Source organism: Pan paniscus, chromosome 18, assembly GCF_029289425.2.
Source record: "Pan paniscus chromosome 18, NHGRI_mPanPan1-v2.0_pri, whole genome shotgun sequence".
Lineage (NCBI taxonomy): Eukaryota > Metazoa > Chordata > Mammalia > Primates > Hominidae > Pan > Pan paniscus.
In genome coordinates, this window is record NC_073267.2 from 23,571,865 (window position 1) to 23,599,221 (window position 27,357).

Below are 27,357 nucleotides of genomic sequence, written 5' to 3' on the forward strand. Positions count from 1 at the left end.
AAATGACCGGAATCCTTAGACCTCACACCAACAAGCCACCATGTGCTGGGGATGGTATCGCCTGACTAAATGTAGCCTTGCAGTCCATTCTTGTAAGTATTAGAGAGAAAAAGAGAGAGAGCGTCATCTCTGGAAAGTGTGAAGTCAGGGACTTCCCTACTAGGAAGCATTTCCATAAAGCACCCCAAAATGACTTGATGCAAACACCACACCTAGTGGTGTCACTGGAGTAAGCATCATATTACTTCAAATTGCTTTTACCTAGGTTTATTAAGGGATTTTGCTCTCATGGTGAGATCTAATTTGTAATGGATATAAACCAGGAAATGAGATTTGCACTAAAGCCAATGAAGTAGGAATGTACTTATTCTCTAAAGTAGCAAAGATAGTCTCACTGTCACAGAGCAGTTATAGGATATGTTGCTTTCCATACTAATGGTTAATACCACTTGGAAATGATTTACCCTTCAAAAATAAATTCAAGGTTTTCCCCTGTAATGCCTCTTACCTGGATTCAAACATGCTTTAATGAGGAATAAGAGAAAGGGTGAAACTATGAATAACCCTGGGCCTTGTATCATTACATTAGAAACACTGCTCTAAATATGAGTCTATGGCTAAAATATTAATTTGAGAGGCTCAGGGAATTTATTATACAAATCTCTTCTTGCAGAGAACTTTTAAGTTCAAATTTAATAAAACAAAACAGAACCATTCCATGTCAAAATTGTAAATGAGTATGCATCAGTTTTGCAATACTGAAATATTAAATTAATATAATTTATTGGTAAAACTAGCTTAGCTACCTAAGTATTAAGTGTCTATAATAACCAAATCTTAATTATCCATTTATGGGTGATTTGTTTCCTTTTTTGAGACAGGGTCTCACTCTGTCACCCAGGCTGGAGTGCACTGGCATGACCATAGCTCACTGCAGCCTCGACCTCATGGGTGCAGCCTCGACCTCATGGGTTCAGCCTCTCAAACAGCTGGGACCGCAGGTGCATGCCACTCCATTTAGCTAATTTTTTATTTTTATGTTTTTTGGAGACAGGTGTCTGATTATGTTGCTCAGGCTGCTCTCAAATTCCTGGACTCAAGCAATCCTCCCACCTCAGCCTCCCAAAATGCTAGGATTAGAAGCATGAGTGACCACATCTGGACTGTCACCAATTTTTAACTGTCTGTCAACTAAACAGCCAATATAGACTGATAAAATATACTTAACTATTGTAAAATTGTCAAGAATTGTATCTTCACCAACGAGAGGTCTGGCTTTTACCTGTGAATTCTGGAAGGTAATCTCTAAACTCTTGAAATGTCATACCTAATAAGAGGGTCCTGGCCAGGAGCAGTGGCTCACACCTGTAATCCCAGCACTTTGGGAGGCCAAGGCGGGCAGATCGCTTGAGGTCAGCATTTTGAGACCAGCCTGGCCAGCATGGTGAAACCTGTCTCTACTAAAAATACAAAAATTAGCCAGGCATGGTGACGGGCACCTGTAATAATCCCAGCTACTCAGGAGGCTGAGGTTTCAGTGAGCTGAGATCATGCCACTGCACTCCAGCCTGGGCAACAGAGCAAGACTATCTCCAAAAAAAAAGGGGGGGGCAGCGGTGGGGGAAAGTGTCCTTGTTCATCTGGGGGCTTTAGGCCACAGCAGAGTCTAATAATGTGGCTTATGGTGGGGGCTTTGAGTCACATGGATCAGCTTGGCCTCCAGTGGGGCTGGAGACTAAGGTTAGCCACATGGGCATGCAACCATGGAACCCCAGTAAAAACGCTGGACATAAAAAATAGAGTGAGCTTCCTTGGTTGGCAATAATCCATGAGTATGGTCGCACACCAGTGCCACCAGGAAGGTGTCATTTTTCACAACTCTACAGGGACAGGACAATTCGAAACTCCAACATTTGGAACTTCCCCGAACTCTGCCCTATGCACCTCTACCCTTGGCTCATTCTAATCTGAATCCCTAAACTGCAATAAACTCTAACCATGGGTATGAGAGCTTTCAATGAGTTCTAGTGAGTCCTCCTGGAAATCATCCAACCTAAGAGTGGTCTTGGCCAGGCACAGTGACTCAAGCCTGTAATCCCAGCACTTCGGGAGGCCCAGGCAGGCAGATCACTTGAGCTCAGGAGTTTGAGACCAGCCTGGCAATATGGTGAAACTGTCTCTAAAAAATATAGAAAAACTAGCCAGGCGAGGTGGTGTGTGCCCATAGATCCAGCAACTCAGGTGGCTGAGGTAGGAGGACTGCCTGAACCTGGGAGGGAGGAGTTCAGGGTGCAGTGAGCCGTGATCATGCCACTGCACTCTCGCCTGGGTGACAGAGAGAGGCCCTGTCTCAAAAAAAAAAAAAAGAGTGGTCTTGGGAACCCCCAAACTTGCAACTAGTATTAGAAGCAAGGGTCATCTTATGGACTGGACTCCCTCTTACTCTGCACTCATATTTAAAACCATTAAATATACTGTAGCTCAAAAAAAGTTGCTTGTTTTGAAAAAGGGTCTCACACTGTCACCCAGGCTAGAGTGCAGTGGTGCAATCCGAGCTCAAGCAAACCTCCCACATCAGCCTCCCAAGTAGCTGAGACCACAGGCTTACTCCACCACGCCCAGCAACTTTTGTATTTTTTTGTCCCATTCTCTACAACATTCCCAAAATGTTGCCCAAGCTGGTCTCGCACTCCTGAGCTCAAGTGATCCACTCACCTCAGCCTCCCAAAGGGTTGGGATTACAGGCATAAGCCACTGCACCCGGCCATAAATTTTGTTTTTTAATAACATTTCTAGCAAACATGATAAAGATTTGACTTCAGTGTTGCTTATTTTCCTTCCAAGGAACCTCTAATATTCTCTATTTTCAGAACTCCAATCAAATTAGCCAGAAAGAGCAAACGAAGCCAATAAATCCAGGAGGGCAATAGATCTGATTTTAACCCTTGTTTCACATGCACAATTGTCTTCAGAGAAAAGCTGAAGAAAGTACCCCCTCACCTCCATGCCCCAATGCTCCTTTTCTCTGACTTCAAGTGGGCCTCTGATGCTGCCCACATTTCCCTCACCAGGTTTCTTTCCTTTCCAAAACATCTGTAAAACTTTCTGCACCTTCTTCCTTCTCCCACCACTACCAGTGGATGACCTTATAGATTTCTGCTCCATGAGAAATAGAAGCCATTTGACAGCACCCTCAGCAAGAGCTAACATTTTAGCTCCTAACAAGAGCTAGTGGGCAACTGATCCAAGCAGTTTACATATGTTTATCATGTCATTTCGTGTTCAACACAATCCTATTAGTTATAACTTGATAACTAACGTTTCATAACTGGCCTAAGGTTGCACAGCTTGTAAAAGGCAGAGTCAGAACTCAGACCCAGTACTGTCTAATGTTTGAGCTCTTCAACACTCCATCACTGCCTGTCATCTTCCAATATATCCACAAATTCACCTGCATCTGCACATACAGCTGTTCTTCCCATCATCTTCGCATAATGGAACAAATAAACCTCCTATCCATAGAAATCATCTGGATCTGTCTATTCCCCCCATTTTCCAGGGTATGTCTTGTCTTTTTTTTTTTTTTGAGATGTAGAATCGCTCTGTCGCCCAGGCTGAAGTGCAGTGGCGTGATCTCGACTCACTGCCTCCCAGATTCACGCCATTCTCCTGCCTCATCCTCCCAAGTAGCTGGGACTACAGGCGCCCACCACCACGCCCGGCTAATTTTTTGTATTTTTAGTAGAGACGGGGTTTCACCATGTTAGCCAGGATGGTCTCGATCTCCTGACCTCATGATCCACCCACCTTGGCCTCCCCAAAGTGCTGGGATTACAGGCTTGAGCCACTGCACCCGGCCTATTTCTTTTGTACGTTGCAAAATCTCCCATTTTACTACTGCTTATCACATCATCAACATACGAGCACTCTCAAAAGTCTTACTTTAAAAAAAACAAAAACAAAAACAAAAAATGGCCGGGCACGGTGGCTCACGCCTGTAATCCCAGCACTTTGGGAGGCGAAGGCAGGCAGATCATAAGGTCAGGAGATTGAGACCACCCTGGCCAACATGGTGAAACCCCGTCTCTACTAAAATAGAAAAAATAAAATTACCTGCGCGTGGTGGCACGCACCTGTAGTCCCAGCTACTTGGGAGGCTGAGGCAGGGGAATCGTTTGAACCTGGGAGGCAGAGCTTGCAGTGAGCCGAGATCGTGCCACTACACTCCAGCCTGGTGACAGACCGAGACTCTGTCTCAAAAAAAAACTAAAGGCCGGGTGCGGTGGCTCACGCTGGTAATCCCAGCACTTTGGGAGGCCAAGGTGGGTGGATCATGAGGTCAGGAGTTCAAGACCAGCCTGGCCAATGTAGTGAAACCCCGTCTCTACTAAAAATACAAATATCAGCCAGGCGTGGTGGCGGGCGCCTGCAATCCCAGCTACTCAGGAGGCTGAGGCAGGAGAATCGCTCGAATCCGGGAGGCAGAGGTTGCAGTGAGCCGAGATTGCACCATTGTGCTCCAGCCTGGGCGGCAGAGAGACTCCATCTCAAAAATAATAATAATAATAATAATAATAATAATAATAATAATAATAATAATAAAATAAATTTAAAAATTAAGAAAATAAGGCCGGGCACGGTGGCTCACGCCTGTAATCCCAGCACTTTGGGAGGGCGAGGCAGGCAGATCATGAGGTCAGGAGTTTGAGACCAGCCTGGGCAACATAGTGAAACCCCGTCTCTACTAAAAATACAAAAAATTAGCCGGGTGTGGTGGTGGGCGCCTGTAATCCCAGCTAGTTGGGAGGCTGAGGCAGGAGAACTACTTGAACCCCGGAGGTGGAGGTTGCAGTGAGCCGAGGTCGCGCCATTGCACTCCAGACCGGGCAATAGTGTGAGACTCTGACTCAAAAAAAACAAAAAACAAAAAAACCCTTTAACTGCCTTTCTCCCTCTATCAATCTAATAGCCTGGACTCTTCACAGACAAACCTGTTGAAAAATTTATCTTCCTTGCCTTCATTTACTTTTTAACCCACTTTAATCTGGGTTCCACCTGCAACACACCACTGAAGCTATTCCTACTAAGGTAGGAACTGCCACTCAAGGCCTTCTTGGCTCTAAAATCCCATGAGCCTTTTTCAGTTCACCTTACAATTTCTCAATACCACTCTAAAGTTTATGAGTTTTTTAGTTAACTTTAATCCAGTGACTCTTTCTACTTTATCCCAATCCAAGTATTCTCCTCCTTCTTCACTTCATTTTTTTTTTTTTTTTTTGAGACAGACTCTGACTTTGTTGCCCAGGCTGGAGTATAGTGGTGCAATACTGGCTCACTGCAACCTCCACCTCCAGGTTCAAGCGATTCTCCTGCCTCAGCCTCCCAAGTAGCTGAGATTACAGGCCCCTGCTACCACACCCGGCTAATTTTTGTATTTTTAGTAGAGACGGGGTTTCACCATGTTGGCCAGGCTGGTCTCAAACTCCTGACCTCAGGTGATCCACCAACCTTGGCCTCCCAAAGTGTTGGAATTACAGGAGTGAGCCACCGTGCCTGGCCAGGATGGTCTGCTTATAATGGCTCAATTTTGATGTCCAGTCTCTGCAGAGCACAAGGCCCCCTCTTTGGGCCAGACATACAGATGTCCCTGGGCAAGCACAGAGATGATCCCAAGGCCCTGGCCCCACCTGTCTGCTCAGTGTTGAATCAGGTTTCTGTGAAAACAAATTACTAACAGGCTGGTGTCACATTTTCAAATTCTGTCACCAGGCCTTGAACACATGTCTTTGCACTTTTTTCCATTTTTAACCGGGGCTGAGTTACACCCAACCACACTGTCCTGGCTGGCATGGGAGAGGAGGTGTCAGCTGCTGTCCAGAATGGGGCTGACATATTCATTTTAAACAGGCCGGGAAGATGCAGATTTGGCAAGCTCTGAAATTTGCCGACACCCCAAGTCGAGGGTAAGCAGTAGAACCGGAAAAGGGCAGCTTCTCATGTGGTCAGGTTCTCCTGATGCAAGCGTCCTGGTGGATTTGGGTTTCCCAAGGGTCCTGACTCCAGGAGACCCCCAGGACCGACAGGAAGGGCCACCCCTCCCTCTGAAACTCTGAAGCCAGGCCACCCGGTGCTGAAATGCTGTGTGAACTCGGGCAAGTTCCTTCGCAGGGACTGAGCCTCCCTTTCCTATCTCCAACAGACTGGAACACTGCCTCCCATTGTATGGGTGAAATACCTCGCGGACATGTCTTACGGCGCCCCATGAAAGCATCACCATTAATCTGACCAGTCACCGCAGCATTAGTATCTTCAGGGCACAGATGAAGCCGTGGGCACCAGTGATAAGGATTTGCCACCGCTGGCTAAGTGCGGAGCCTCACACATCTGTGGCCCAGAAACCCGCACCCCACTCCAAACCCTCCATAGCTCCAACAGTTATGCTAACAAGAAAAAGGAGTGAAAACCCGCTCCAGTTACAGTATTGTGGAGGTGGAGGACACTTGTGGCAGCCAATCCAACACCTCCATTTTATAGCTGGTGTAAACATAGTTCAGAAAGGTTGTCCCACTTGCTGAAAGTCACACAGCAGTTCCTGGGCGGCAAAGTGAGGACATCCAGGTCTCCTAAATCTCACCCTCGTGCTCTGCCCACTTGACTGGGCTTTTCAATCCTGGCTGTCAAAGAGAAGCATCAAGTCCACTTGGGCTCCTGGCCAGCGTCCAGGCCAGTCCAACTCAACAGCAAGCGGAAGCAAATACCACACAATGAACTCGTTGAACAGACTCTGCGCTCAGGCTTAACCAGTGCACAGCCTGTACACCCGACAGGCGGATGCAGCTGTTCCAAACTAAGGCCAGGGCCTCTCCCCAATCCCAATGGGCTCTGCAGGTGCAGTGATGGAAGAATCCCTGGTGACAGGGAGCCCTTAGCTCTGAGCAGGACCTGAAGCCATCTCAGGGCTTGCACCGGTCCAGATGCTGCTGCACAAGTGCTCCAGGGGCTCCTGTCCTGCCCTCCTCACCTGCCCCCTCACCTGTCAGGGATGTTTGATTCCTGGCTGGCCCCTCCCCTACCTGACCCCTGCCAAAGACCTACGCCACCCCAGGCTCCCAGCTCTGAAGCAAACGCCAGAGAAGTCAAGCGCCTGGCTGCGGGCCACACAGCTTGAGGGACTCAGAGCTCCAGGGACAGTGCCCAGGCCCTGCTCAGGCCTTCTGCAGAGGCTCTGGGCTCTTCCAGTTGACTCAGCTCACAGGGCCCCTACACGGTACCAGGTGAAGACACAGCCCCAAGACCCCTCAGGCTCTGAAGCCACACATGTGAGCTGTGGGCAGAATCCTGCATTGGCCTCCAGCAGCTCGAGAGCACAGGGACAAAGCTGGACTGGCACCAGGGTCACCGTGGCCTTGGTTTTGTAGCAGCTGCAGTTTGAGCACGTACACCAAAAATAAAATTCTAAGCCCCCTAAGTGACTGAAGGGACCCCTCCTATTGGCCAAAGGGATATTCCAAAGTTAACCTGAAAAACGAGCTCAAGTCATGATGGGAAGAAGGGTCACACAGGTCTTGTTATACCCCCTCCCTCTGGAATTCAGGTACAGCTGACCAGCACTAACATTCAAACACAGATCTTGGCCTGGCTCAGTGGCTCATGCCTGTAATCCCAGCACTTTGGGAGGCTGAGGTGGGCAGATCACGAGGTCAGGAGTTCGAGACCAGGCCGACCGACATGGAGAAACCCCATCTCTACTAAAAATACAAAATTAGCTAGGCATGGTGGTGGCAGGCACCTGCAATCCCAGCTACTTGGGAGGCTGAGGCAGGAGAATCGCTTGAACCAGGTTGCAGTGAGCCGAGATCATGCCACTGCACTCCAGCCTGGGTGACAAAAACAAAACAAAACAAAACAAAATACAATATTGGTCTCCACAACCTCCTGTCTTACCCAGATACTCCTTTCTATTGATTCCAGGTCTTTAGCTAATAACTCTTTCAACCAATTGTGAATCAGAAAATCTTTTGCCAGGCACGGTGGCCCATGCCTGTAATCCCAGCACTTTGGGAAGCCAAGGTGGGCGGATCACCTGAGATCAGGAGTTCAAAACCAGCCTGACCAACATGGTGAAACCCCTGTCTCTACTAAAAACACAAAATTAGCTGGGCATGGTGGTGCATGCCTGTAGTCCCAGCTACTCAGGAAGCTAAGGCAGGAGAATCACTTGAACCCAGGAGGCGGAGGTTGCAGTGAACTGAGATCACGCCACTGCACTCCAGCCTGAGTAACAGAAGCATCTCAAAAAAAAAAAAAAAAAAAAAAAAAAAAAAAAAATATATATATATATATATATATATATATATATATACACAAAGAATAAAGAAATCTTTGAACCCACTTGTGACCAGGAAGCCCATCCCCACCTTGGAGTTGTCCCGCCTTTCTCGGCAGAACCAACAAGTACCTTTCACGTACTGACTGATGTCTGCCTGTAACTTCTGTCCTTGTACAAGGTATGAACTCCAGCTGTGGCCCACCCCCTGGGGCACATGTCCTCAGGGCCTCCAGGCCTTGGTCCTCACATTTAACTCCAGATAAATCTCTTCAAATATTTTACAGAGTCTGGCTTTCTCGTTAACAAGCAGCTCACACATATAGTGTCTCAGCAGTGACAGATGCTGGCCCACCCCGAGGTCAGGATGACTCAGCAGGGATCGAGTTTGCGGGCGTCACGCTCCAAGGCCCGGAATAGGAGGTTGGTGCTCATTCCTCACATAGTGGGCAAATCCTAGGGCAGGGGAGGGGCGGGCAATGCCAGAGAATGGTCCCCACCTGGGGCGGTCTGACGGCCAGGGATGCAGAGAAAGAGACGCCTCCCACGATCCCGGAGGGCACGAGCTGTGGCCACCCCGGAGGGTCCGCCTTCCAGAGGGAGAGTTCAGGATTTGGCCACAATCAGGGAAGGAGACGCTGCGGGGGGGGCCTCCTGTTGGAAAAGCGCAGCGGCGGGAAGGGGGTGCTGCCACAGGGCCTCTGGGGAGCGCGCGGGCACACAGTACCAATCTGCGTGCATACACATGCCCTGTCCCTGCAGACGGGCCAGGCAAGGCCTGCCCATGGCCAGCCATCCAGGTGATGCTCCAGGGAGGGCCAGGCCTACTGGGGGGCAGAACCCTGTGGCTGTCCAGGATACCTGGATGTGAGTCTGGGAAGGATGGAGAAGGGTGGAGGAGCGCGAAGAGCCCCTAGGGGTTGCTGGGGAACACAGATGAGCCTCTGACCCACCTGTGTCCTTACCTGGGCCGACTGGGCCACCCAGTCTTGCTGACACCTCCCCAGACCCCTGGCACCCACCAGACTCCCCAGGCGTGGCTGTGTGCTCCCCTATGCCTGATGACAAACGGTGGCCTCAGTGTAGAGGTGGGCACTGTGGCCCCTGGCTCCTGGCTCGCTCCTGCCTCAGTTTCCCCAGCTGTAAATTGGGGATTATCACTGGCTTCAAAGGCTGGAGTGGAAAGTGGTGGCCAAGAGGTGCCAAGAGGTGGTGCAAGCGTGTGTCCTACCTTGGACACCCCTCTCCAGGGGGTGGCTCTCACCCTGGCCTGGGCCCTCGGGGGTCTGCGCAGCCCACCCTTCTGTGTGAAGGCGGCTGGTACACATTCCTGGGCAAGATTCTCCACATTCTGCTGGATTATGAAAGAGGTCTGTGACCCAAGAAAAAAGGGTCAGAAGTGCCCGTTAGGCTCTCCTGTGTGGCTCAGGTCATGTGCTTCTGTGAACTCGCCCTATGGCCTTGCCCCGAATCCCGAGATGCAGCGTGACCTGCCCAGGCGCCGGCGGCACTTTCATGTCTGGCTGGGAAAGTCGGACTTCAGCACTAATCACTGGCTGCCTCCTGCAATGAGCCCACGGCTTGAGCTCTGGGGCCCACCCAGCTCCTTAAACACGCAGAACCTTTGCTAGCTAAGCCAGGGTCCCAGCTGTGGGGGGTTGGGGATGGAGGGGTGCAGGGATCCCAAAACCCAACCCAGGGCCAGGTTTTACACAGGCCTGGACTGAGAAGTGGGGCTACAGGCTACAGGTGCTTGATACCCCGGGGGGGCCCTGGAACAGGCCTGGACTGAGAAGCGGGGCTACAGGTTACAGGTGCTGGATACCCCAGGGGGGTGCTGGACACACCACGGGGGCGGATAGAGGCTGCCAGGCAGCCTGAAGACCCTGGGGCAAAACACACACAGGCCCCCTCTGCTCTCTGGTCACTGCTAACTGGCCAACTGGCCTTTGAGTCCACAGCTTTGGGTCCACTGACCACAGCTAAGCCCACAGCCATCAAAACCCACCCCTTACACCCTTCACCCTTTAGGGAGGGGCTCAGAGACAGTTGTGGCGATTCCTACTTCCACCCACAGCCCCCCGACCCTGGGCCTGTGCCAAGTGTGGGTGGGTGACATCATCTTGCACCCAGAGCTCCAGACTAAAGGAAACCCTGGCTCCTGTCTCTGGCTCTTCCCTCCCTCTCTTTGTTCCCTTGCTCCTTTCTTTTTGCCAAAGGAGAAGACAGTGAGGCTGAGGGCTGCTCAACATGCACAGTGAGCAGGAGATACAAGCACGTGGAGGGACGGTCACAGCCCGTGCAACTGGCACCTTCACACACGGAGGCCTGTGATTCCCAGACACCTGGCGCTGGGGCAAATCCCATTCCACAGCCAGAAACAGGCTCGGCAGGGCCAGGTGGATTTCTCAAAGCCTTGGTTGCTTTTGGCCTGATGCTAGCTGGACAATGTCTCAGCTCACAGGTTCCTAAACGCACACCCGCCCACACCAATCTGCTGAGGAGTGACAGCCATGGGGAGGAGACCCACCTCACTCCAGGGACCCTGGCACCGTCTCCCATGAGGCCAGGTGTCCTCAGCCACCCGCAGCCAGAGTCCCACAAGACCGATGGACGGCCTGCCCCTGCGTGACGGCACGCCTGGGACTGTCCCAGCAGGCTCCCATGCTTCACCCAACTGGGACAGGGAAACAGGAGGCATGGAGGAGCTGTCTGCAGGCCACTTCCCGAACACCTATGCGCTTGGGGAACTGACTGAGACTGAGCCGGGGTATCTTCTCCACGATGCGGTGAGCCCATCAGGCCCTTCTTCTGAGAGCACCTCCCTGGAGGTGGAAGCCCCTGAGGCCCACAGCATCTTCTGAACCTGTGAGTTCCCACTTACTGAGAGCTCACCTGGGCCAGTGCCGGTCCACGGCTGTGGCCGGGACTTTGAGTAGATGCTACCCTACTCACTATGCAGAGCCAGCTGGGGCCCAGGGAGGTCAGATAAACTGCCCAAACCAAATCCAGGCCCAGCCAGAATCTCAACTCCAGCCTTTGCGCCTTCTGATAAAACCCAGCATTGCTTGAATTTCCAGTACACGCTGCCAAGTCTTCATCAAGCAATAAATAACCCACACAACCCTACTGTCATGCCAAGTTCCATATGGCCATCCAGAAAGAGACACATGGAGCTGGTTCCTCTCATCTTTATGACCAGTGAAAAGTGCACCAACACAAAGACACGCGTGAAAGGACCTCATCTCCTAACCAGACTGACAAGCAAGGGATTTTTTCCACTCACTGTCAGTGGGATGGTTCTAAGCACCGAGGCCAACCCATTTCACACGATTATTTCACAAAAAGAAACTTTCTGTGGGACGTGCCTGGGCGACTGAAAAGCCAGCCAGCAAAACTGAGAACCTTGTTCTCAAATCCGTACCCTCTCCCAAGGCAGCCTCAGAGGCCCGAGGGCTGAGGATCCAGACCCGAAAGCCACTGTACCTTCTGTAGGATCAGGCTCAAGGACTAAGGGGGTAAAAGGTGCCCTTTCCCTTCCTAAGCAGAAAATTCTGGAACCCAACCTTATGTGTGATCATTTAAAAAAAAAAAATTCAGCTGGGTACACTGGCTCACGCCTGTAATCCCAGCACTTTGGGAGGCCGAGGTGGGCGGATCACCTGAGGTCAGGAGTTCGAGACCAGTCTGGCCAACATGGAGAAACCCTGTCTCTACTAAAAAATGCAAAATTAACCAGGCACGGTGGTGCATGCCTGTAATCCCAGCTACTCGGGAGGCTGAGTCAGGAGAGTCGCTTGAACCCGGGAGGCAGAGGTTGCAGTGAGCCGAGATCGTGCCATTGCACTCCAGCCTGGGCAAAAAGAGCGAAATTCCGTCTCAAAATAAATAAATAAATAAATAAAATAAATCACTTTCTATGGCTTTTCACTGCTCCAGGAACAATGTCCACAGATCAAACGCCCAGCCTCTCCTTCACACCCTGGAGCGCCCATCCTGCCCACTGGTCCGGGCTCCAGGCTGCCCCCTGCACCTGTCAGAAGTCCCCCTACAAGGGCAGGGTCTCCCTTCCTGGGACATCCACTGCCCTTCTCCGAGCTGAAGTCAGAATGACCTGAGAATCAGCTTGGAGTTCTACCAGCCTCAGCCAAGCCCACCTCTGCGACAGCACTCCTTTCGAGGGGGCACCAGCTGCAGGGAGTCTGTCCATTACAGACCCGTGACCCCGTGACAGATGAATAAAGTACAGACACACAGATATTCTGCTCTGCCAGTCCAGCTGAGGGTCCCAGCCGCTTATAGGCTCCCGGCTGAGTCCTGTAAACAGTTGCTACTTGGCCCTGATCAGCTAGTCAGACGCGCATTTATTCAGTATGATTAATTAACAAAAGCTTGAGTCAACACCATTAGAGTGTAACAGACATTGTGGACTTCCCGAGTAAAAAGCATTTAAGCACCCAGGGTCTTAAGATTATATGAGTAAACAAGCTAGCTAGGTAAACTACTCTGCCTTTCTTTTATTTCTATGTTTATTTGTTTAACTAAAGGTAAAGGGATCAGGCCGCCTTCAGCCAGAGCTAATTACCAAAGTTATGCCAACTTCTCGGCCTTCCAAGATTTGTGTCTATTTCTATAACTATCTCTAATATCTTTCCCACCAGAATGATTGAACCCCAACACACCTCCCTCTCTCAGCAGGGTCTGCCTGTTCAGAGAACACAACTTCTCCTTCTTGCCTTACACACAGGGGCAAGAACAGATTCACTCTTGCAGAGAGCACATCCCTTTCTGTTACTGAAAATCACTTTCCAAAAAAAAAAAAAAGCAACACATACACGCATACTCACCACATACACAGGTGGGTCAGAGAAAAAAAACAAGTACAAATGGCTTACGGACATGAGAAGTGTGGCCCTAACTTTCGCTGAAAGGGATCCTATTAACATTAACCCTCACCTCTGGGTCAGAGAGGGCTGGCACTCTAGAGCCTGCCTTGAGGCTTTACCTACTGGGACCAAAAGGACTGCTGGAAAGCTATTTTAGGCCGGGTGCGGTGGCTCAAGCCTGTAATCCCAGCACTTTGGGAGGCAGAGGCGGGTGGATCACCTGAGGTCAGGAGTTCAAGACAAGCCTGGCCAACATGGTGAAGCCCTGTCTCTGCTAAAAATACAAAAAATTAGCTGGGCATGGTGGGCACCTGTAGTCCCAGCTACTCGGGAGGCTAAGGCAGGAGAGTCGCTTGAACCCGGGAGGTGGAGGTTGTAGTGAGCCGAGATTGCGCCATTGTACTCCAGCCTGGGTAAGAGCAAAACTCCATCTCAAACATAAAATAAAATAAAAATAAATAAATAAAAATACTTTTTAAAGCCCTATTACCACAAAATAAATCCAGGAACCTGTGACTTGGTACAGCCTCTTTGGAAGGCACATTAGCTATTACACTAGAATCCACACCCCGCCGGGTGCGATGGCTCATGCCTGTAATCCTAGCAAATTGGGAGGCTGAGGCACATGCCTGTAATCTAAACTCCGAAGGTTGAGGCAGGAGAATTGCTTAAAACCAGGAAGCAGAGGTTGCAGTGAGCAACGAGCCTGGGCGACAGAGACAGACTCTGTCTCAAAACAAAAACAAAAACAAAAAACAAAAAACCACATAACCTTTTCCCATTTGCACAAAGCTGGGAAACCCCAAATGCCCTCCACAGGGGTCTACGGGGGGGGGGTTGGGGGGTGGGGGCGGTGAGCACACTTGTTCCTGCCGACACAGGGAAGTCTTCTTAGCAGCTAAAGAGGGCAGCCTCTGCGTACTGCCTGGGAACATGGCAAAACCATTTTAGGCTTAAAAAAAAGGTGGAGAACAAGTTGTACATTATGATCTTTTAAATAAATAGGCCAGCGATATATTTGTAACAGAAGCAGCTCCGGAAGCGTACATTGTCAGCCACAGAAACTCTGGGGCTGGGGGGTGGTAAAGGAGGAGAAATGTGTCACCCAGGCAGGAGCTTAGTGGCACCATCTTGGCTCCCGAGTTCAAGCAGTTCTCCTGCCTCAGCCTCCAAGTAGCTGGGACTACAGGTGTGCGCCGTCACGCCCAGCTGATTTTTGCTTTTTTTTTTGAGACAGAGTTTCGCCTTGTTGCCCAAGCTGGAGTGCAGTGGTGCGATCTCAGCTCACTGCAACCTCCACTTCCTGGGTTCTAGTGATTCTCCTGCCTCAGCTTCCCGAGTAGCTGGGATTCCAGGCATCTGCCACCACGCCTGGCTAATTTTTTGTATTTTTAGTAGAGATGGGGTTTCCCCATGTTGGCCAGGCTGGTCTCGAACTCCTGACTTCAGGTGATCCGCCTGCCTCGGCCTCCCAAAGTGCTGGGATTACAGGCATGAGCCACAGTGCCTGGCTGGTTTGAATTTTTAAATGATGATGAATTCATGTATGACTGATGTGATTTTTATTAGAAAGAGAAGACTAGGCAGCGCCCCATCCTATGTCTCCTTCCTGGTGGCCAATGAAGCATTTCCCACAACTCACTCCTGGCACCAACAGGAAGTCAGACACTCAGCACCCAGGGGCTGCTTTTTTTTTTTTTTGAGACAGGTTTGCTCTGTCACCCAGGCTGGAGTGCAGTGGCAGGATCTCAACTCACTGCAACCTCCACGTCCCGGAGCATGCCTCAGACTCATAAGTAGGTGGGATTACAGGCGTGAGCCACTATGCTCAGCTAATTTTTGTATTTTTAGTAGAGATGGGGTTTCACCATGTTGGTCAGGCTGGTCTCGGACTCCTGACCTTGGTAGATCTGCCCGTCTTGGCCTCCCATAGTGCTGGGATTATAGGCGTGGGCCATCACACCCAGCCAACAGGGATTCATTTTTTAAAGGTAAGAGTGCAGGCTGCATAAGCTATTATCCATGTCGTTACATACCAGGCGGACATGTACCTAGGCGGGAGGGAGACTGAACCAGTGAAATTCTAATGACAAAAAAAAGAAATCAGAGTCATCCCCTACATTCACATGTCCAACGCCCAGCTGGAAGCCACAGGCTCTCCCCACTCCTGTCCTACTACGATTTTTCCCGGCTTTGACCTGCATGGTGGTGTGGCTGCTCTGCTCAGAGCCTCAGAGAAACCACACAGAGCCCTGCTGAGTCTTGGCCTCGGGGCATTCTCACATTTATGAAGAAATGCCTCCCCCTCCCCCTTCTCCCCAAAGTACGGTGTGGCAGAAAACAGCGCCAACAGGTCCTGCCAGTCAGAAGCCACTCCCCTGATTTCATGGCTCAAGACCCCAACTATAAATTAACCCTTCCCACCTTGAATGTGTACACACACTACTGAGATCCAGGCCGATCCTTGCCATGGGATGAACCTGAGAATTGCCAAGACCCGCCTTCCCACGCCACCCAACCAAATCATGTGGTATCTGGTACAAGTGATTTTCCCCCTGAAATCCCACAAGAAAACTATTTTGAGGCCGGGCACGGCGGCTCACGCCTGTAATCCCAGCACTTTGGGAGGCCGAGGCAGGCGGATCACAAGGTCAGGAGATCGAGACCATCCTGGCTAACACGGTGAAACCCCGTCTCTACTAAAAATACAAAAAAAATTAGCCGGGCGTAGTGGCGGGCGCCTGTAGTCCCAGCTACTCGGAAGGCTGAGGCAGGAGAATGGCGTGAACCCGGGAGGCGGGGCTTGCAGTGAGCCGAGATCGCGCCACTGCATTCCAGCCAGGGCGACAGAGCAAGACTCCATCTCAAAAAAAAAAAAAAAAAAAAAAAAAAAAGAAAAGAAAACTATTTTGAAAAGCAGTTCTCTCTGGCCTGGTGAAGAACACACCAGCACCATGCCCACCAAAACAGGAGCCCCATGGCTGTTTCCCAGAGTAACCTGGGACCCGCACGTCCATTCACTGCAACACAGACTGAATCTGCAGCCAAGCTCCGCTCTCTCACTACTGGGCAACCCTCAGGGGGGATCCCTTAGCCTAAACCAGCACCAGTCACTACCCGCACACGATTTTATTACTACTGTTTTCTTATGAGTCAGCCCGTGTCACTGATTCCTGACGAGCTGGTGTGGAGTGCAAAAATGAATAATTTTCTTTTTAACTGCAATTTCCTTTTCACCAACCAGTCAGCAATCGGAGCTTTAACAATAAACCGGTTGCTCAGTTACTCCACGTGGGTGCCACGCAAGAGGCTGGGAGTATTGCTCAGCGGGGCCAACGGGAGGCTGGCACTTGCCTGAACCGCTTAAGTGGGGGAATGAAATGCCCACCGAAGGGCAGGGCAGGGACCCTACTGTCCCGTCACTGAAGATATTCCCAGCCCGTGGGGAGAAGTGTAAAAGAATGAATGAAAGAAACGCACGTGGTTTCTGGGACCAATGACCTTAGCCTAGAACTGCCGGGACGGTCCAGGAACGCAAAAATGTAGAGATGTGGGAGCCAGGGGCGTAGTGACACACGGATGCAGGGACCCAGGGACTACGACCTCCCAACCCCCGGCCCGCGCCCCGTACTCACGCACGCAGTGGCAGGCCACGAGCTTGGCTGCCTCCTCGGGCACCGGGCAGGTGGGGAAGAGCGGCTTGAGCAGGTAGGTGGCGAAGACCAGGGCCACGATGTACTGCGACGAAGGCCGGATGATGAGCAGCTCGATCCAGAGCTTGAGGAAGGCGGGCAGCGAGCCGCAGACGTCCAGCATGTAGGCGTAGTCGCCGCCCGATTTGGAGATGGTGGTGCCCAGCTCCGCGTAGCAGAGCGCGCCCACGATGGAAAAGACGCCGCACGCGGCCCACACCACCAGCGCCAGCCCCGGCGAGCCTGCCTCCTTGAGCACGCCCGTGGGCGTCACGAAGATGCCCGAGCCCATGATGGCGCCCACAATGATGGCCACGCCCTTGAGTAGCGTGATGTTCCGGTGCAGCGTCACGCCCTCGCCCTCGCCTGCCGGCGCCGCGCCGTCCGCGCGCTTGGCGGCCATTATCTTCTCCCGCGCCTCTTCCTTCTCCTCGGCCACCGGGGCCGCTAGCGCGCGCCGCTTCGGGCCCGCACCCGCCATGCTCTGCTTACCGGCCGGGCCTGGGACACCCGAGAGCCGCAGCCAAGCGAGGATTGTGCCCGCCGCCCGCCGCCCGCTGCCCGCGCCGCCTTTTAGGCCCCGGCCCACTGGCCCCGCCCACCGCCCGCGGCTCCTCCCCGCCCTGTGGCCCGTCGGCGGCCCTCAGCCCCGCCCCCTCGACCCCGCTCGGAGCATGTGCGTCGTCCGGCCTAGCCTGGCAGGCGATTCCCAGGCCCGCGTGGTCCTCGAAGGCCCCCGTACTCCTGCGCCATGGAGACCCCGGCCTCGCGACCTACCCCCCCCGGCGCCCGCGTCATCCCAGCCCGTCCTCCCGGGTGCGCTTGGGCGGGGCCTGGCAGTCAGGGCGAGCCCCTTCACCCACTGGCCCGCAGCCTCTCGTCAAGCCTGGGAGCGGGCAGTGCACCAGGGCTGGCCTGAGGCCAAGGATGGGGTTTGGGGTACCCCCCGAAGGGAACCTAGGCTCCTGTCCCGGATGGGCCGAGGGGATGGAACCGCCCCCACAACCAGCTCCTGGGGCACGGGGGAGGGATGAGAGGATGACCTGAGGGGAAGCTCCTGCAGCCTCCTTCCAGCCTGGGGGCTGCATCAATGTGGCTGGTGAGCCGCGAACTGAGACGAGGGAAGAACCGAACCGAGGCCACCCAGTAATTCCCATTGTATCCCAAAAGAATCTTGCCAAAGATGGCGATCCGGTGCCCGTAGCTTTGAGAAGCAGTAATAACACAGGCTTTGGGAAGCCAGCAATCTGCCTGAGCTCAATTTAATCAACAGAACCGGGGGTTCACCGGGAGCCATAAGACCCCCACCCCCAAATCTAGCTGGGGAATTCAAAGGCAGGCTTCAGTGTGAAGGGGCTTTAAAGCTTGTTATTCCTGGGGAATGCGAGAGGCATCTTAGCTAAAAAGGGTTGAGAGGTAATTTCAGTTAGAGGCGAGAGCAGGATGCCAAGGCTCCTAGGCCTGGAAACGGGAAGGAATATAAATACTGCCCTGAGATTGACCAGACTGGTGAGCAGCCAAAGACCTGTTCAAAGGGTGTGTGTGGGTCAGGGAGGAAGCTCCTCGGTATCACCCCCACCCGGGGTTCCTTGGCGTGTGTCCTAACGAGTCCTTGGAAGCTCACAGCAGGCATGTGGGGAGGCCTTTGTTCTGGGTGAGCGTTCAGCCTCCCAGGGCAAACACGCAAACACCGGTTGCAGAGCTGGGTGTTCACAGCAAGACAGTCTGCTGGGCAGATGCCTCTGGAATCCACAGAATTCTGAACAATAGCTGTGGTGGAGGGGGGGTCAGAATCCCTGTCGTGCTGGGACCTCTAGCTGCAGCCAGGAATGTCCAGGCCCCACCCCGGGGAGGGGGCGGCTGAGGAATGCCACGGCTTGTCATTCTGGACCTTGCTCGCCCCCCCGGTATGGCGGGCATTCCTCTGCAGTGATAAAACCAAGCGAAATCTCAGCAGCCCAGGCAGCCACCGGCAGGGGAGTGCGGAGGTCACACAGATACTAACTTGTAATCTGCCGTCCACGCTGCTGGCTGTGGAAGGTGCAGAGAGCCCTCCATCCGCCCTATTCTTCCCGCTGTGCCTGCAGAGGGAAGGAGACAGTACCACCACGGCTGGACAAACTCACCGAGTGCTCACTGAGTCCTCCCCTAGATAGCTTCTTGTGCAATAGGGTAGGTGCCAGTTAGGAGCAAGGTTAGAGATTGTAGGGCCAGATTTTTTGCTCAGGTTCAACTACGCAAAATAAAAATAGACTTTGCATGCATTTCAGGCACTGGGCTGACGACTGGCCACCAGGGAGGCTCCGCCCCACTTCTTAGCTTTGGCCCCAACATTAGTCTTGTTGCTGCTCTCAGGCGTGCTCTGCGTGTCAAAGATGACTTGGAGGCTGGGCGCGGTGGCTCACGCCTGTAATGCCAGCCCTTTGGGAGACCAAGGTGGGAAAATCTCTTGAGCCCAGGAGTTCAAGACCAGCCTGGGCAACATAGGGAGACCCCGTCTCTACAAAAAATACAAAAACTAGCCCAGCGTGGTGGTGGTGCACCTGTAGTCCCAGCTGCTGGGGAGGCTGAGGTAGAAGGATCACCTGAGCTGGGGAAGGTTGAGGCTGCAGTGAGCTGAGATCACGCCACTGCACTCCAGCCTAGGCGACAGAATGAGACCGGTCTTTTTTTTTTTTTTTTTTTTTTTTTTTTTTTTTTTTTTTGAGACGGAGTCTCGCTCTGTTACCCAGGCTGGAGTGCAGTGGCGCGATCTCGGCTTACTGCAAGCTCCGCCTCCTGGGTTCACACCATTCTCCTGCCTCAGCCTCCCAAGTAGCTGGGACTACAGGCGCTCACCACCATGCCCGGCTAATTTTTTGTATTTTTAGCAGAGACGGGGTTTCACGGTGTTAGCCAGGATGGTCTTGATCTCCTGACCTCGTGATCCCCCCGCCTCGGCCTCCCAAAGTGCTGGGATTACAGGCGTGAGCCACTGCGCCCGGCGAGACTGGTCTTGAAAAAAAAAAAAAAAAGATGACATGGAAGCAACAGTAGGAGCCAGGGTCAGAGTTCAGGCCCGTCCATCCGTGGATGATGGATAAACCCAGCGTAGTCCGCCATCCCTTGGAGCGTCATTCAGCTGCACACAGGAAGACGCGCTGCAATGTGCAGGACCCCTGAAAACACTGGGCTATGTGAAAGGGTCAGTGACCACGGGTTGTATGATTCCGAGTGCACGAATGTTCAGGACAGGAGGATCCAGAGAGACGGACGAGATTCGTGGCTGCTTAGGGCGGGGGGAAGGGGCGATGGAGAGTGAGGGCTGAGTGGATGGGGTCTCTCTTTGGGGTGATAAAATGTCTTGGAACTAGATGATGGGGATGGTTGCCCAACACTGGGAGTGACTTAAACACCACGGATTTGTACGTGTTTAAATGACTAACGGTTAATGTTATGTTCTGTGTGAACTATACAGCCAAAAGATAAAAGCAGTTCAGGCCTAGAATCGAACGGTCCTGGGTTCAGATCTCACCTCTACCACTTGCTGGTTAATGTGGCACCAGGCGAGTGACTCGGCTCAGCTTTCAAAGTCTCAGTTTCCTCTTCTGTGAAGCAGGGAGACACCTGCGCCCGCCTCCTGGGGACCAGCAGGTAGAAGACCCTGAGCCGCTGGCATTGCCATCACTGCAGAACTGTGCTCCCAGGGCTGGCAGGTGGAGGACCCTGAGCCTCTGGTGTCATCCTCACTGCAGAACTGTGCTCCCGGGGCTGGCGGGTGGAGGACCCTGAGCTGCTGGTGTTGCCGTCACTGCCGAACTGTGCTCCCACGGCTGGCCGAATGCCTGGCTTCCACCCTCAGACTTTCTTTCCAATGTGTGCAGAGGGAACACGGAGGGACAGCGGTTGCAGCAGCCCACACTTGCTGTGTCGGGCGTGGTCTCAGTGGCTGGAGCGTGAAGATGGAGGCGGGGATGGGAGTGGGCGGCTCTGAGTCAAGGGACACCTGGAGCCCCCAGAAGCTGGAAGAGGCAGGAGGGGTCCTGCAGCCTCCCAAGGGAGTCTGGCCCTGCCACCACCTTGATGTTTGCCTCTGGCCTCCGGGACTGTGAGAGAACAAAGGGCTGTTGTCCTAAGGCCCTGTTTGCAGACAAAGGGAATAATCTCAACATTGAAAAAATATGGCCTTAATCTTTAGTGCGTAGGTGGCAAACTTACCTTCAGGATGGCAGAGACAGATCTTTTTTTCCTGTTGACAGGCATTTTAACATTTCCAGAGACACAGGAGCCAGGTTCTCCTGCTTGGCCTCTGCAGTATGAGCCAAACCTGCCTATTGTTAAGTGATTGAATGAGTTGATGCTCACCTTGAACTTTCTTCCACTCTGCCCTGGATTGCAAGAAGAATTCATTGCTCAGCCCACGTCCCAGCATGAGGCTGGAAGCAGCTGTGAATTTTGTAGAGACTGGAGGGCCCTGCACTCTTTGCAGCTGCCAGCTTCAGCGCTGCTTTCTTCAGCTACTTTGCCCCACCTCTCAGTTTTGGGCACAGTGGCTGCAGGGCAGATGCCATTCAACCAGGTCAAATTTCCATGTGAGGATGGAAATTTGTAGGTTATAATTCAATTCTCTATTTTGGAAAATATCCAGGTGGATATTGTTTACCACCAAAACAATGACTTCTATTGTGTGGGCCCGAAAACCAGGCTGATGCATGCTACGGCATGCGTGAGTGGTGCCTGCTCCATGTGTGAACCATGCTGCTCCATGTGTGAACTGTGTCTGTTCCATGTGTGAACTGTGTCTGTTCCATGTGTGATCCATGCTGCTCCATGTGTGAACCATGTCTGTTCCATGTGTGAACTGTCTGTTCCATGTGTGGACCATGTCTGTTCCATGTGTGAACCATGTATGTTCCATGTGTGAACCATGTCTGTTCCATGTGTGATTCATGCTGCTCCATATGTGATTCATGCTGCTCCATGTGTGATCCATGCTGTTCCATGTGTGAGCCATGTCTGTTCCATGTGCGAACCGTGTCTGTTCCATGTGTGTTCCATGCTTCTCCATGTGTGATCCATGCTGCTCCACATGTGAACCATGTCTTTTCCATGTGTGAACCATGTCTGCTCCATGTGTGATCCATGTGTGAACCATGTCTGTTCCATGTGAGATCCATGCTGCTCCATGTGTGAACCATGTCTGTTCCATGTGTGAATCATGTCTGTTCCATGTGTGATCTGTGTCTGTTCCATGTATGGTCCATGCTGTTCCATGTGTGAACCGTGTCTGTTCCACGTGTGAACCGTGTCTGTTCCACATGTGGTCCATGCTGCTCCATGTGTGAGCCATGTCTGTTCCATGTGTGATCCATGTCTGCTCCATGTCTGATCACACCTGCTCCCTGTCACTCATTTTGTCTAGACTTCTCGATGATGACAGCCCCCAGTTAACTGGATTTAAGGTAGTTTCTAAACATTTGTAGCCAGATCCATCTAGTATCCTGCAATTCATTCATTGACTCAGCAAACATTTCACAATAGCTAGACATACGCCTGGCTTTGTGAGAATGCATGTCCTCATGACACCCCAGCCTGCGGGTGACCCTTTCATGTGCACCCCTGTGATAACGTGGGATGTGCAGGAGCCTGGGTGCGGGGGGAGGGGATGCTGCTGCCTGGGGCTGGCACTGACGAAGGAGGATGAGCCCAGGAGAGGGAGCAGCGCCTGGAGGCCCAGGGGCAGTGCACAGCAGTCCCCGAGCTTACAAGTGGGAGCACTGCAGCCCATGGCGCCCGACCGCGTTTATTCGTTTATTCTGTGCCGTGGGCAAGCAGAATGGTTGAGGATCCCGCCCCTGGGGGCTCACATTCCAGAGGGGGATGCAAGCATCATGCAGCAACACATGCCTGATGCCAACAGCTGGGGAGGGGACACAGGGAGACCGTGGTTGGGACAAGTGTCTGAGAGCTGGTTGAGGATGGAAAGGAGTGACTGTGAAGCAGCCGTGGGGACAGCAACCCCAGCCAGAGGCCCACACACACAAGGTGACGTGGAAGAGGGCCAGGCTGCGAAACTTGCTGGGAGAAGCTCGTGCTCGATCCCAAGCCTAGTGGAAAGCCTCAGTTTTGAACAGGGCAGCAGAATGGCCAAGTGTCGGTTTCTCAAAAAAACCCACTGTTAAAAGAAAAAGGGATTTGAGGGAAGAGGGGAAGAGGCTGGAAAGGAAGTGGCTAAACTGGAAGCCCAGCTTGTCACTCAGGCTGCAGCAGAAGGGACAGAGAAAAGTGGACGGACTTGGAATAGGCAGCAGTTTGAGGGTCCTCCAGCAGAGCGTGCTGCTGCCCTGGGTGCAAGGAGTGAGGGGAGAGGAGGGCCCAAGGGGGCTCCCGAGATTGCCTGTGGCGTCGGGTGGATGGAGGAACCATTTATCAAGACGGGGTTGGTGGGCACAGAGTTGGGGATGCAGCAGTGCATGGACAGCCCACCTTTCAGCAGGAGGGACAAGTGTCAAAAAATGACAGCTCCGTTACTGCTGGGCACCGCTGTGTGCCAGGTGCCATCTGGGGGCTCAGCTCAGGCTGAGGGAACAGGAGGAGCAGGTGTTGAGCAGGTGGTGTGGGGCGGGCGGGGAAGGGTGCCCTCAGGTCCATCAGAACAGCCACAAGAGCCCTGGGGTGGGAGGGGGCCGATATTCTGGTCGGCACAGAGTGGGCTGCCAGGAGAGGGTGGGGGCAGAGGGGCAGGAATGTGGATTCTGTCTCAGGGGGGCAAGGCTGAGGGGATGTAGCTGGGCACATGGCCTGCTCTGAATTGAGCTTGGTTCTCTGGAGGGTCGATGGGAAGGACGTGCTGGGGATGGGGAGGAAGCGGAGGAGGAGGAGGCGGTGGCAGCTGGGAACAGGCAATGCTTCTCACACAGGTGTATCTTTATTAAACGAGAAAATAACATAAAAGCAAAGGGAGGAAGCCTTGAACCTTAAAAGCTGGGCCAGAAATTCTACAATACAATCAGAAGCCACAATCTGGTCACAGTGAGAGCCCTTCCCGCAGAGCCGCAGACACTGGCCGCTGCCCCTGGGGCGGGAGGGAAGCCTCCTGTTTGTTTTTTGTCCCGTTGCTTTGAGGGCTGGAATCAATGTCATTTTCTCTCGGAGTGTTTGTGGTTTCATCTCAGTGTGTCCAGGCTCGGATGTCTTCCTGGGAGTATCTCCGTGTCCAGGATTAACACCAGTTTTTAAAAATAACTGACAAAGGCCATTTTTCAGGAGACAAAGATGTTGGTGCGTGCAGAGGGCCCCCTGTGTTGATACGGAAAATGAAGGTCAGCCACTCCCTGCTTCTCTTGGTATCTTGTTGGACACGATGTCAATGTGGGGCTGGTAGAACTGGAGCCCAGGGCCCCTCTGGCCGCTTGGGCCTTTCTCTGTCTCCAGGTCCCCATGGAAATGGGCAGCCCATGGAGAATGGCTGAATAGCTGCTGTCTGCCCCCATCCCAAGCTCCAGGTTCAGAGACCACCCCCTCCATTGACTGTGTCACCCCTTCCCCACCAGAGGAGCGGGCTATTCTCACAGCGCTGCAGGAAGCCCAGCCAAGTGCCTTCCTCTGGCTGCTGCTTCCATCAGCGTGAACTGCCCGGCATTGTAGGATAAGTTTTCTCCTGGGTTTTAAGGTTCAGGACTCTCTCTTTGCTGCACTTTTTCCTTGACTAATTGCACAAATCAGAGAAGGCAAGAGTGAAATGCTGCGTATCCCTTGGCCTAGCGGGTCAGCGACAACTTTCTCAACTTGTCAAGTGAGCCTCAGTTTCCTTATTAAAAACCAGGGACGATTTTGTAGAACTTGTCGCAACTCAGTGGGAGTGCCATGGCCCTTATGCCCAATGACACCATCCTGTCACTTCAGGAGTTTCTCCTAAAACACCATTCCCCAGACCAACGGCGCTGCGAGCTTCTGGGGCGTGGGCTGGGCCCAGCATGTCAGTGTGACCCACAGCGGGGCTGGAGCTGCTGAATGTGCACAACACACTTCACCCCGGGCCTGGTTCAGGAGCGGGCAAGGCAGCTGTACACCCTGTCCTTCAGCAAACTCCTCTTGATCGATGGAATCGAAGTCAGGAGCATCACCTTAGACGCAGAACAGAAATGTGCCCATTTCCCAGCTTGGTGCTTTCCCACTTCTACTTTGACTCCTTCAACCCAATCCTCTTTCACCCGCATCACCACCAAGTGTGATCTCCTTTAAAGAGCCAGACACTTTATTTTGGGGGGGCATGGAGGGGTGGAGTCTCACTCTGTTGCCCAGGCTAGAGGGCAGTGGCACAATCTCAGCTCATTGCAAACTCCACCTCCCGGGTTCAAGCGATTTCTGGCTAGATTTTGTTTTGTTTTGTTTTGTTTTGAGACGGAGTCTCGCTCTGTCACCCAGGCTAGAGTGCGGTGGCCGCCATCTCAGCTCACTGCAAGCTCCGCCTCCCAGGTTCAAGCGATTCTCCTGCCTCAGCCTCCACAGTAGCTGGGATTATAGGTGCATGCCAACATGCCCGGCTAATTTTTCTTTGTATTTTTAGAAAAGACAGGGTTTCACAATATTGCCCAGGCTCGTCTCAAACTCCTGACCTCATGATCTGCCCACCTCAGCCTTCCAAAGTGCTGGGATTACAGGCGTGAGCCACCGTGCCTAGCCTTAGTTTTTTTTTTTTTTTTTCTTTTTGAGATGGAGTCTCACTTTGTTGCCCAGGCTGGAGTACAGTGGCACGATCTCGGCTGACTGCAACCTCCACCTCCTGGGTTCAAGCAATTCTCCCTGCCTCAGTCTCCCGAGTAGCTGGGACTACAGGTACATGCCAGCACACCCAGCTAGTTTTTTGTATTTTTAGTAGAGACGGGGTTTCACCGTGTTAGCCAGGATGGTCTTGATCTCCTGACCTCATGATCTACCTGCCTCGGCCTTCCAAAGTGCTGGGATTACAGGCGTGGGCCTAGTTTTTGTATTTTTTTTTTTGGAGGCGGAGTCTCACTCTGTCGCCCAGACTGGAGTGCAGTGGCACAATCTTGGCTCATTGCAACCTCTGCATCCCGGGTTCAAGCAATTCTCCTGCCTCAGCCTCCCAAGTAGCTGGGATTACAGGTGCCTGCCACCATGCCCGACTAATTTTTTGCATTTTTTTTTTTTTAGTAGAGATGGGGCCTCACCGTGTTGCCCAGGCTGGTCTTGAACTCCTGACCTCAGGTGATCTGCCCACCTCAGCCTCCCAAAGTGCTGGGATTACAGGCGTGAACCACCGCGCCTGACCTAACCTACTTATTCTTTATCTCCCCGGAATGAAACGGCTTTTATCACCTTGGGAAACAGATTAGCATCTTCTTATTTTTCTGTGCTTATCTGACTGTAAGGTAACATTGGAAGATAATGTAATTAGGTTGATTGTAAAACTTTCTCTCTTCTGGCAGGAATATTTTTTAATGCTATGAAAATAAAAATACTGGGCCAGGCACGGTGGCTCATGCCTGTAATCCCAGCACTTTGGGAGGCCAAGGTAGGCAGATCACCTGAGGTCAGGAGTTCGAGACCAGCCTGACCAACATGGTGAAACCAAATCTCTACTAACAATGAAAAAAAAAAAAATAGGCTGGGTGCAGTGGCTTGCGTCTGTAATCCCAGCATTTTGGGAGGCTGAGGCGGGTGGATCACCTGAGGTTGAGAGTTCAAGACCAGCCTGACCAACATGGAGAAACCCCGTCTCTAGTAAAAATACAAAATTAGCCAGGCGTGGTGGCCCATGCCTGTAATCTCAGCTAATTGGGAGGCTGAGGCAGGAGAATTGCTTGAACCTGGGAGGCAGAGGTTGTGGTGAACCAAGATGGCATCAATGCACTCCAGCCTAGGTGACAAGAGCAAAACTCTGTCTCAAAGAAAAAAAAAAATTCGCTGGGCGTGGTGGCGGGTGCCTGTAATCCCAGCTACTCGGGAGGCTGAGGCAGGAGAATTGCTTGAACCCGGGAGGCAGAGGTTGCAGTGAGCTGAGATCATGACATTGCACTCCAGCCTGGGTGACAGAGCGACACTCCATCTAAAAAAAAGGAAAAGAAAAACACTGTACTGATTTTGGATTTTTTCCAAGCAAGTAATAGGTAAAAAGAAACCCAAACTGGCTTACATGAAAGGGCACCTATTGGCTTGTGTAACTGATCAGGTGCAACCATTGCTATAAGCTTGATCCAGACCCGACGCGGTGACTCATGCCAGTAATCTCAGCACTTTGGGAGGATGAGGCAGGCGGATCGCCTGAGGTCGGGAGATCGAGACCAGCCTGACCAACATGGAGAAACCCCGTCTCTACTAAAAATACAAAATTAGCCAGGCACAGTGGTGTACGCCTGTAATCCCAGCTACTCGTGAGGCTGAGGCAGGAGAATCACCTGAACCCGGGAGGTGGAGGTTGCAGTGAGCCAAGATTGCGCCACTGCACTCC

The 27,357-nt window shown here is 52.4% G+C and overlaps 1 protein-coding gene across 2 annotated transcripts in view; it reads right to left on the reverse strand.

Annotated features, from left to right (window-relative positions):
* The window catches only part of LOC117977931 (putative L-type amino acid transporter 1-like protein MLAS), a 38,090-nt gene extending 17,552 nt beyond the window's left edge, over positions 1 to 20,538 (reverse strand). Inside the window, exon 1 of one of the 2 annotated variants that reach the window (XM_055099986.2) lies at positions 16,848 to 20,538. In XM_055099986.2, the coding sequence (XP_054955961.2) occupies positions 16,848 to 17,385 (538 nt within the window). In that variant the 5' untranslated portion in view covers positions 17,386 to 20,538. The remainder of the gene's footprint in view (positions 1 to 16,847) is intronic. The other variant, XM_055099985.2, reaches the window with a different exon arrangement.
* Between the last annotated feature and the right edge of the window lie 6,819 nt (positions 20,539 to 27,357).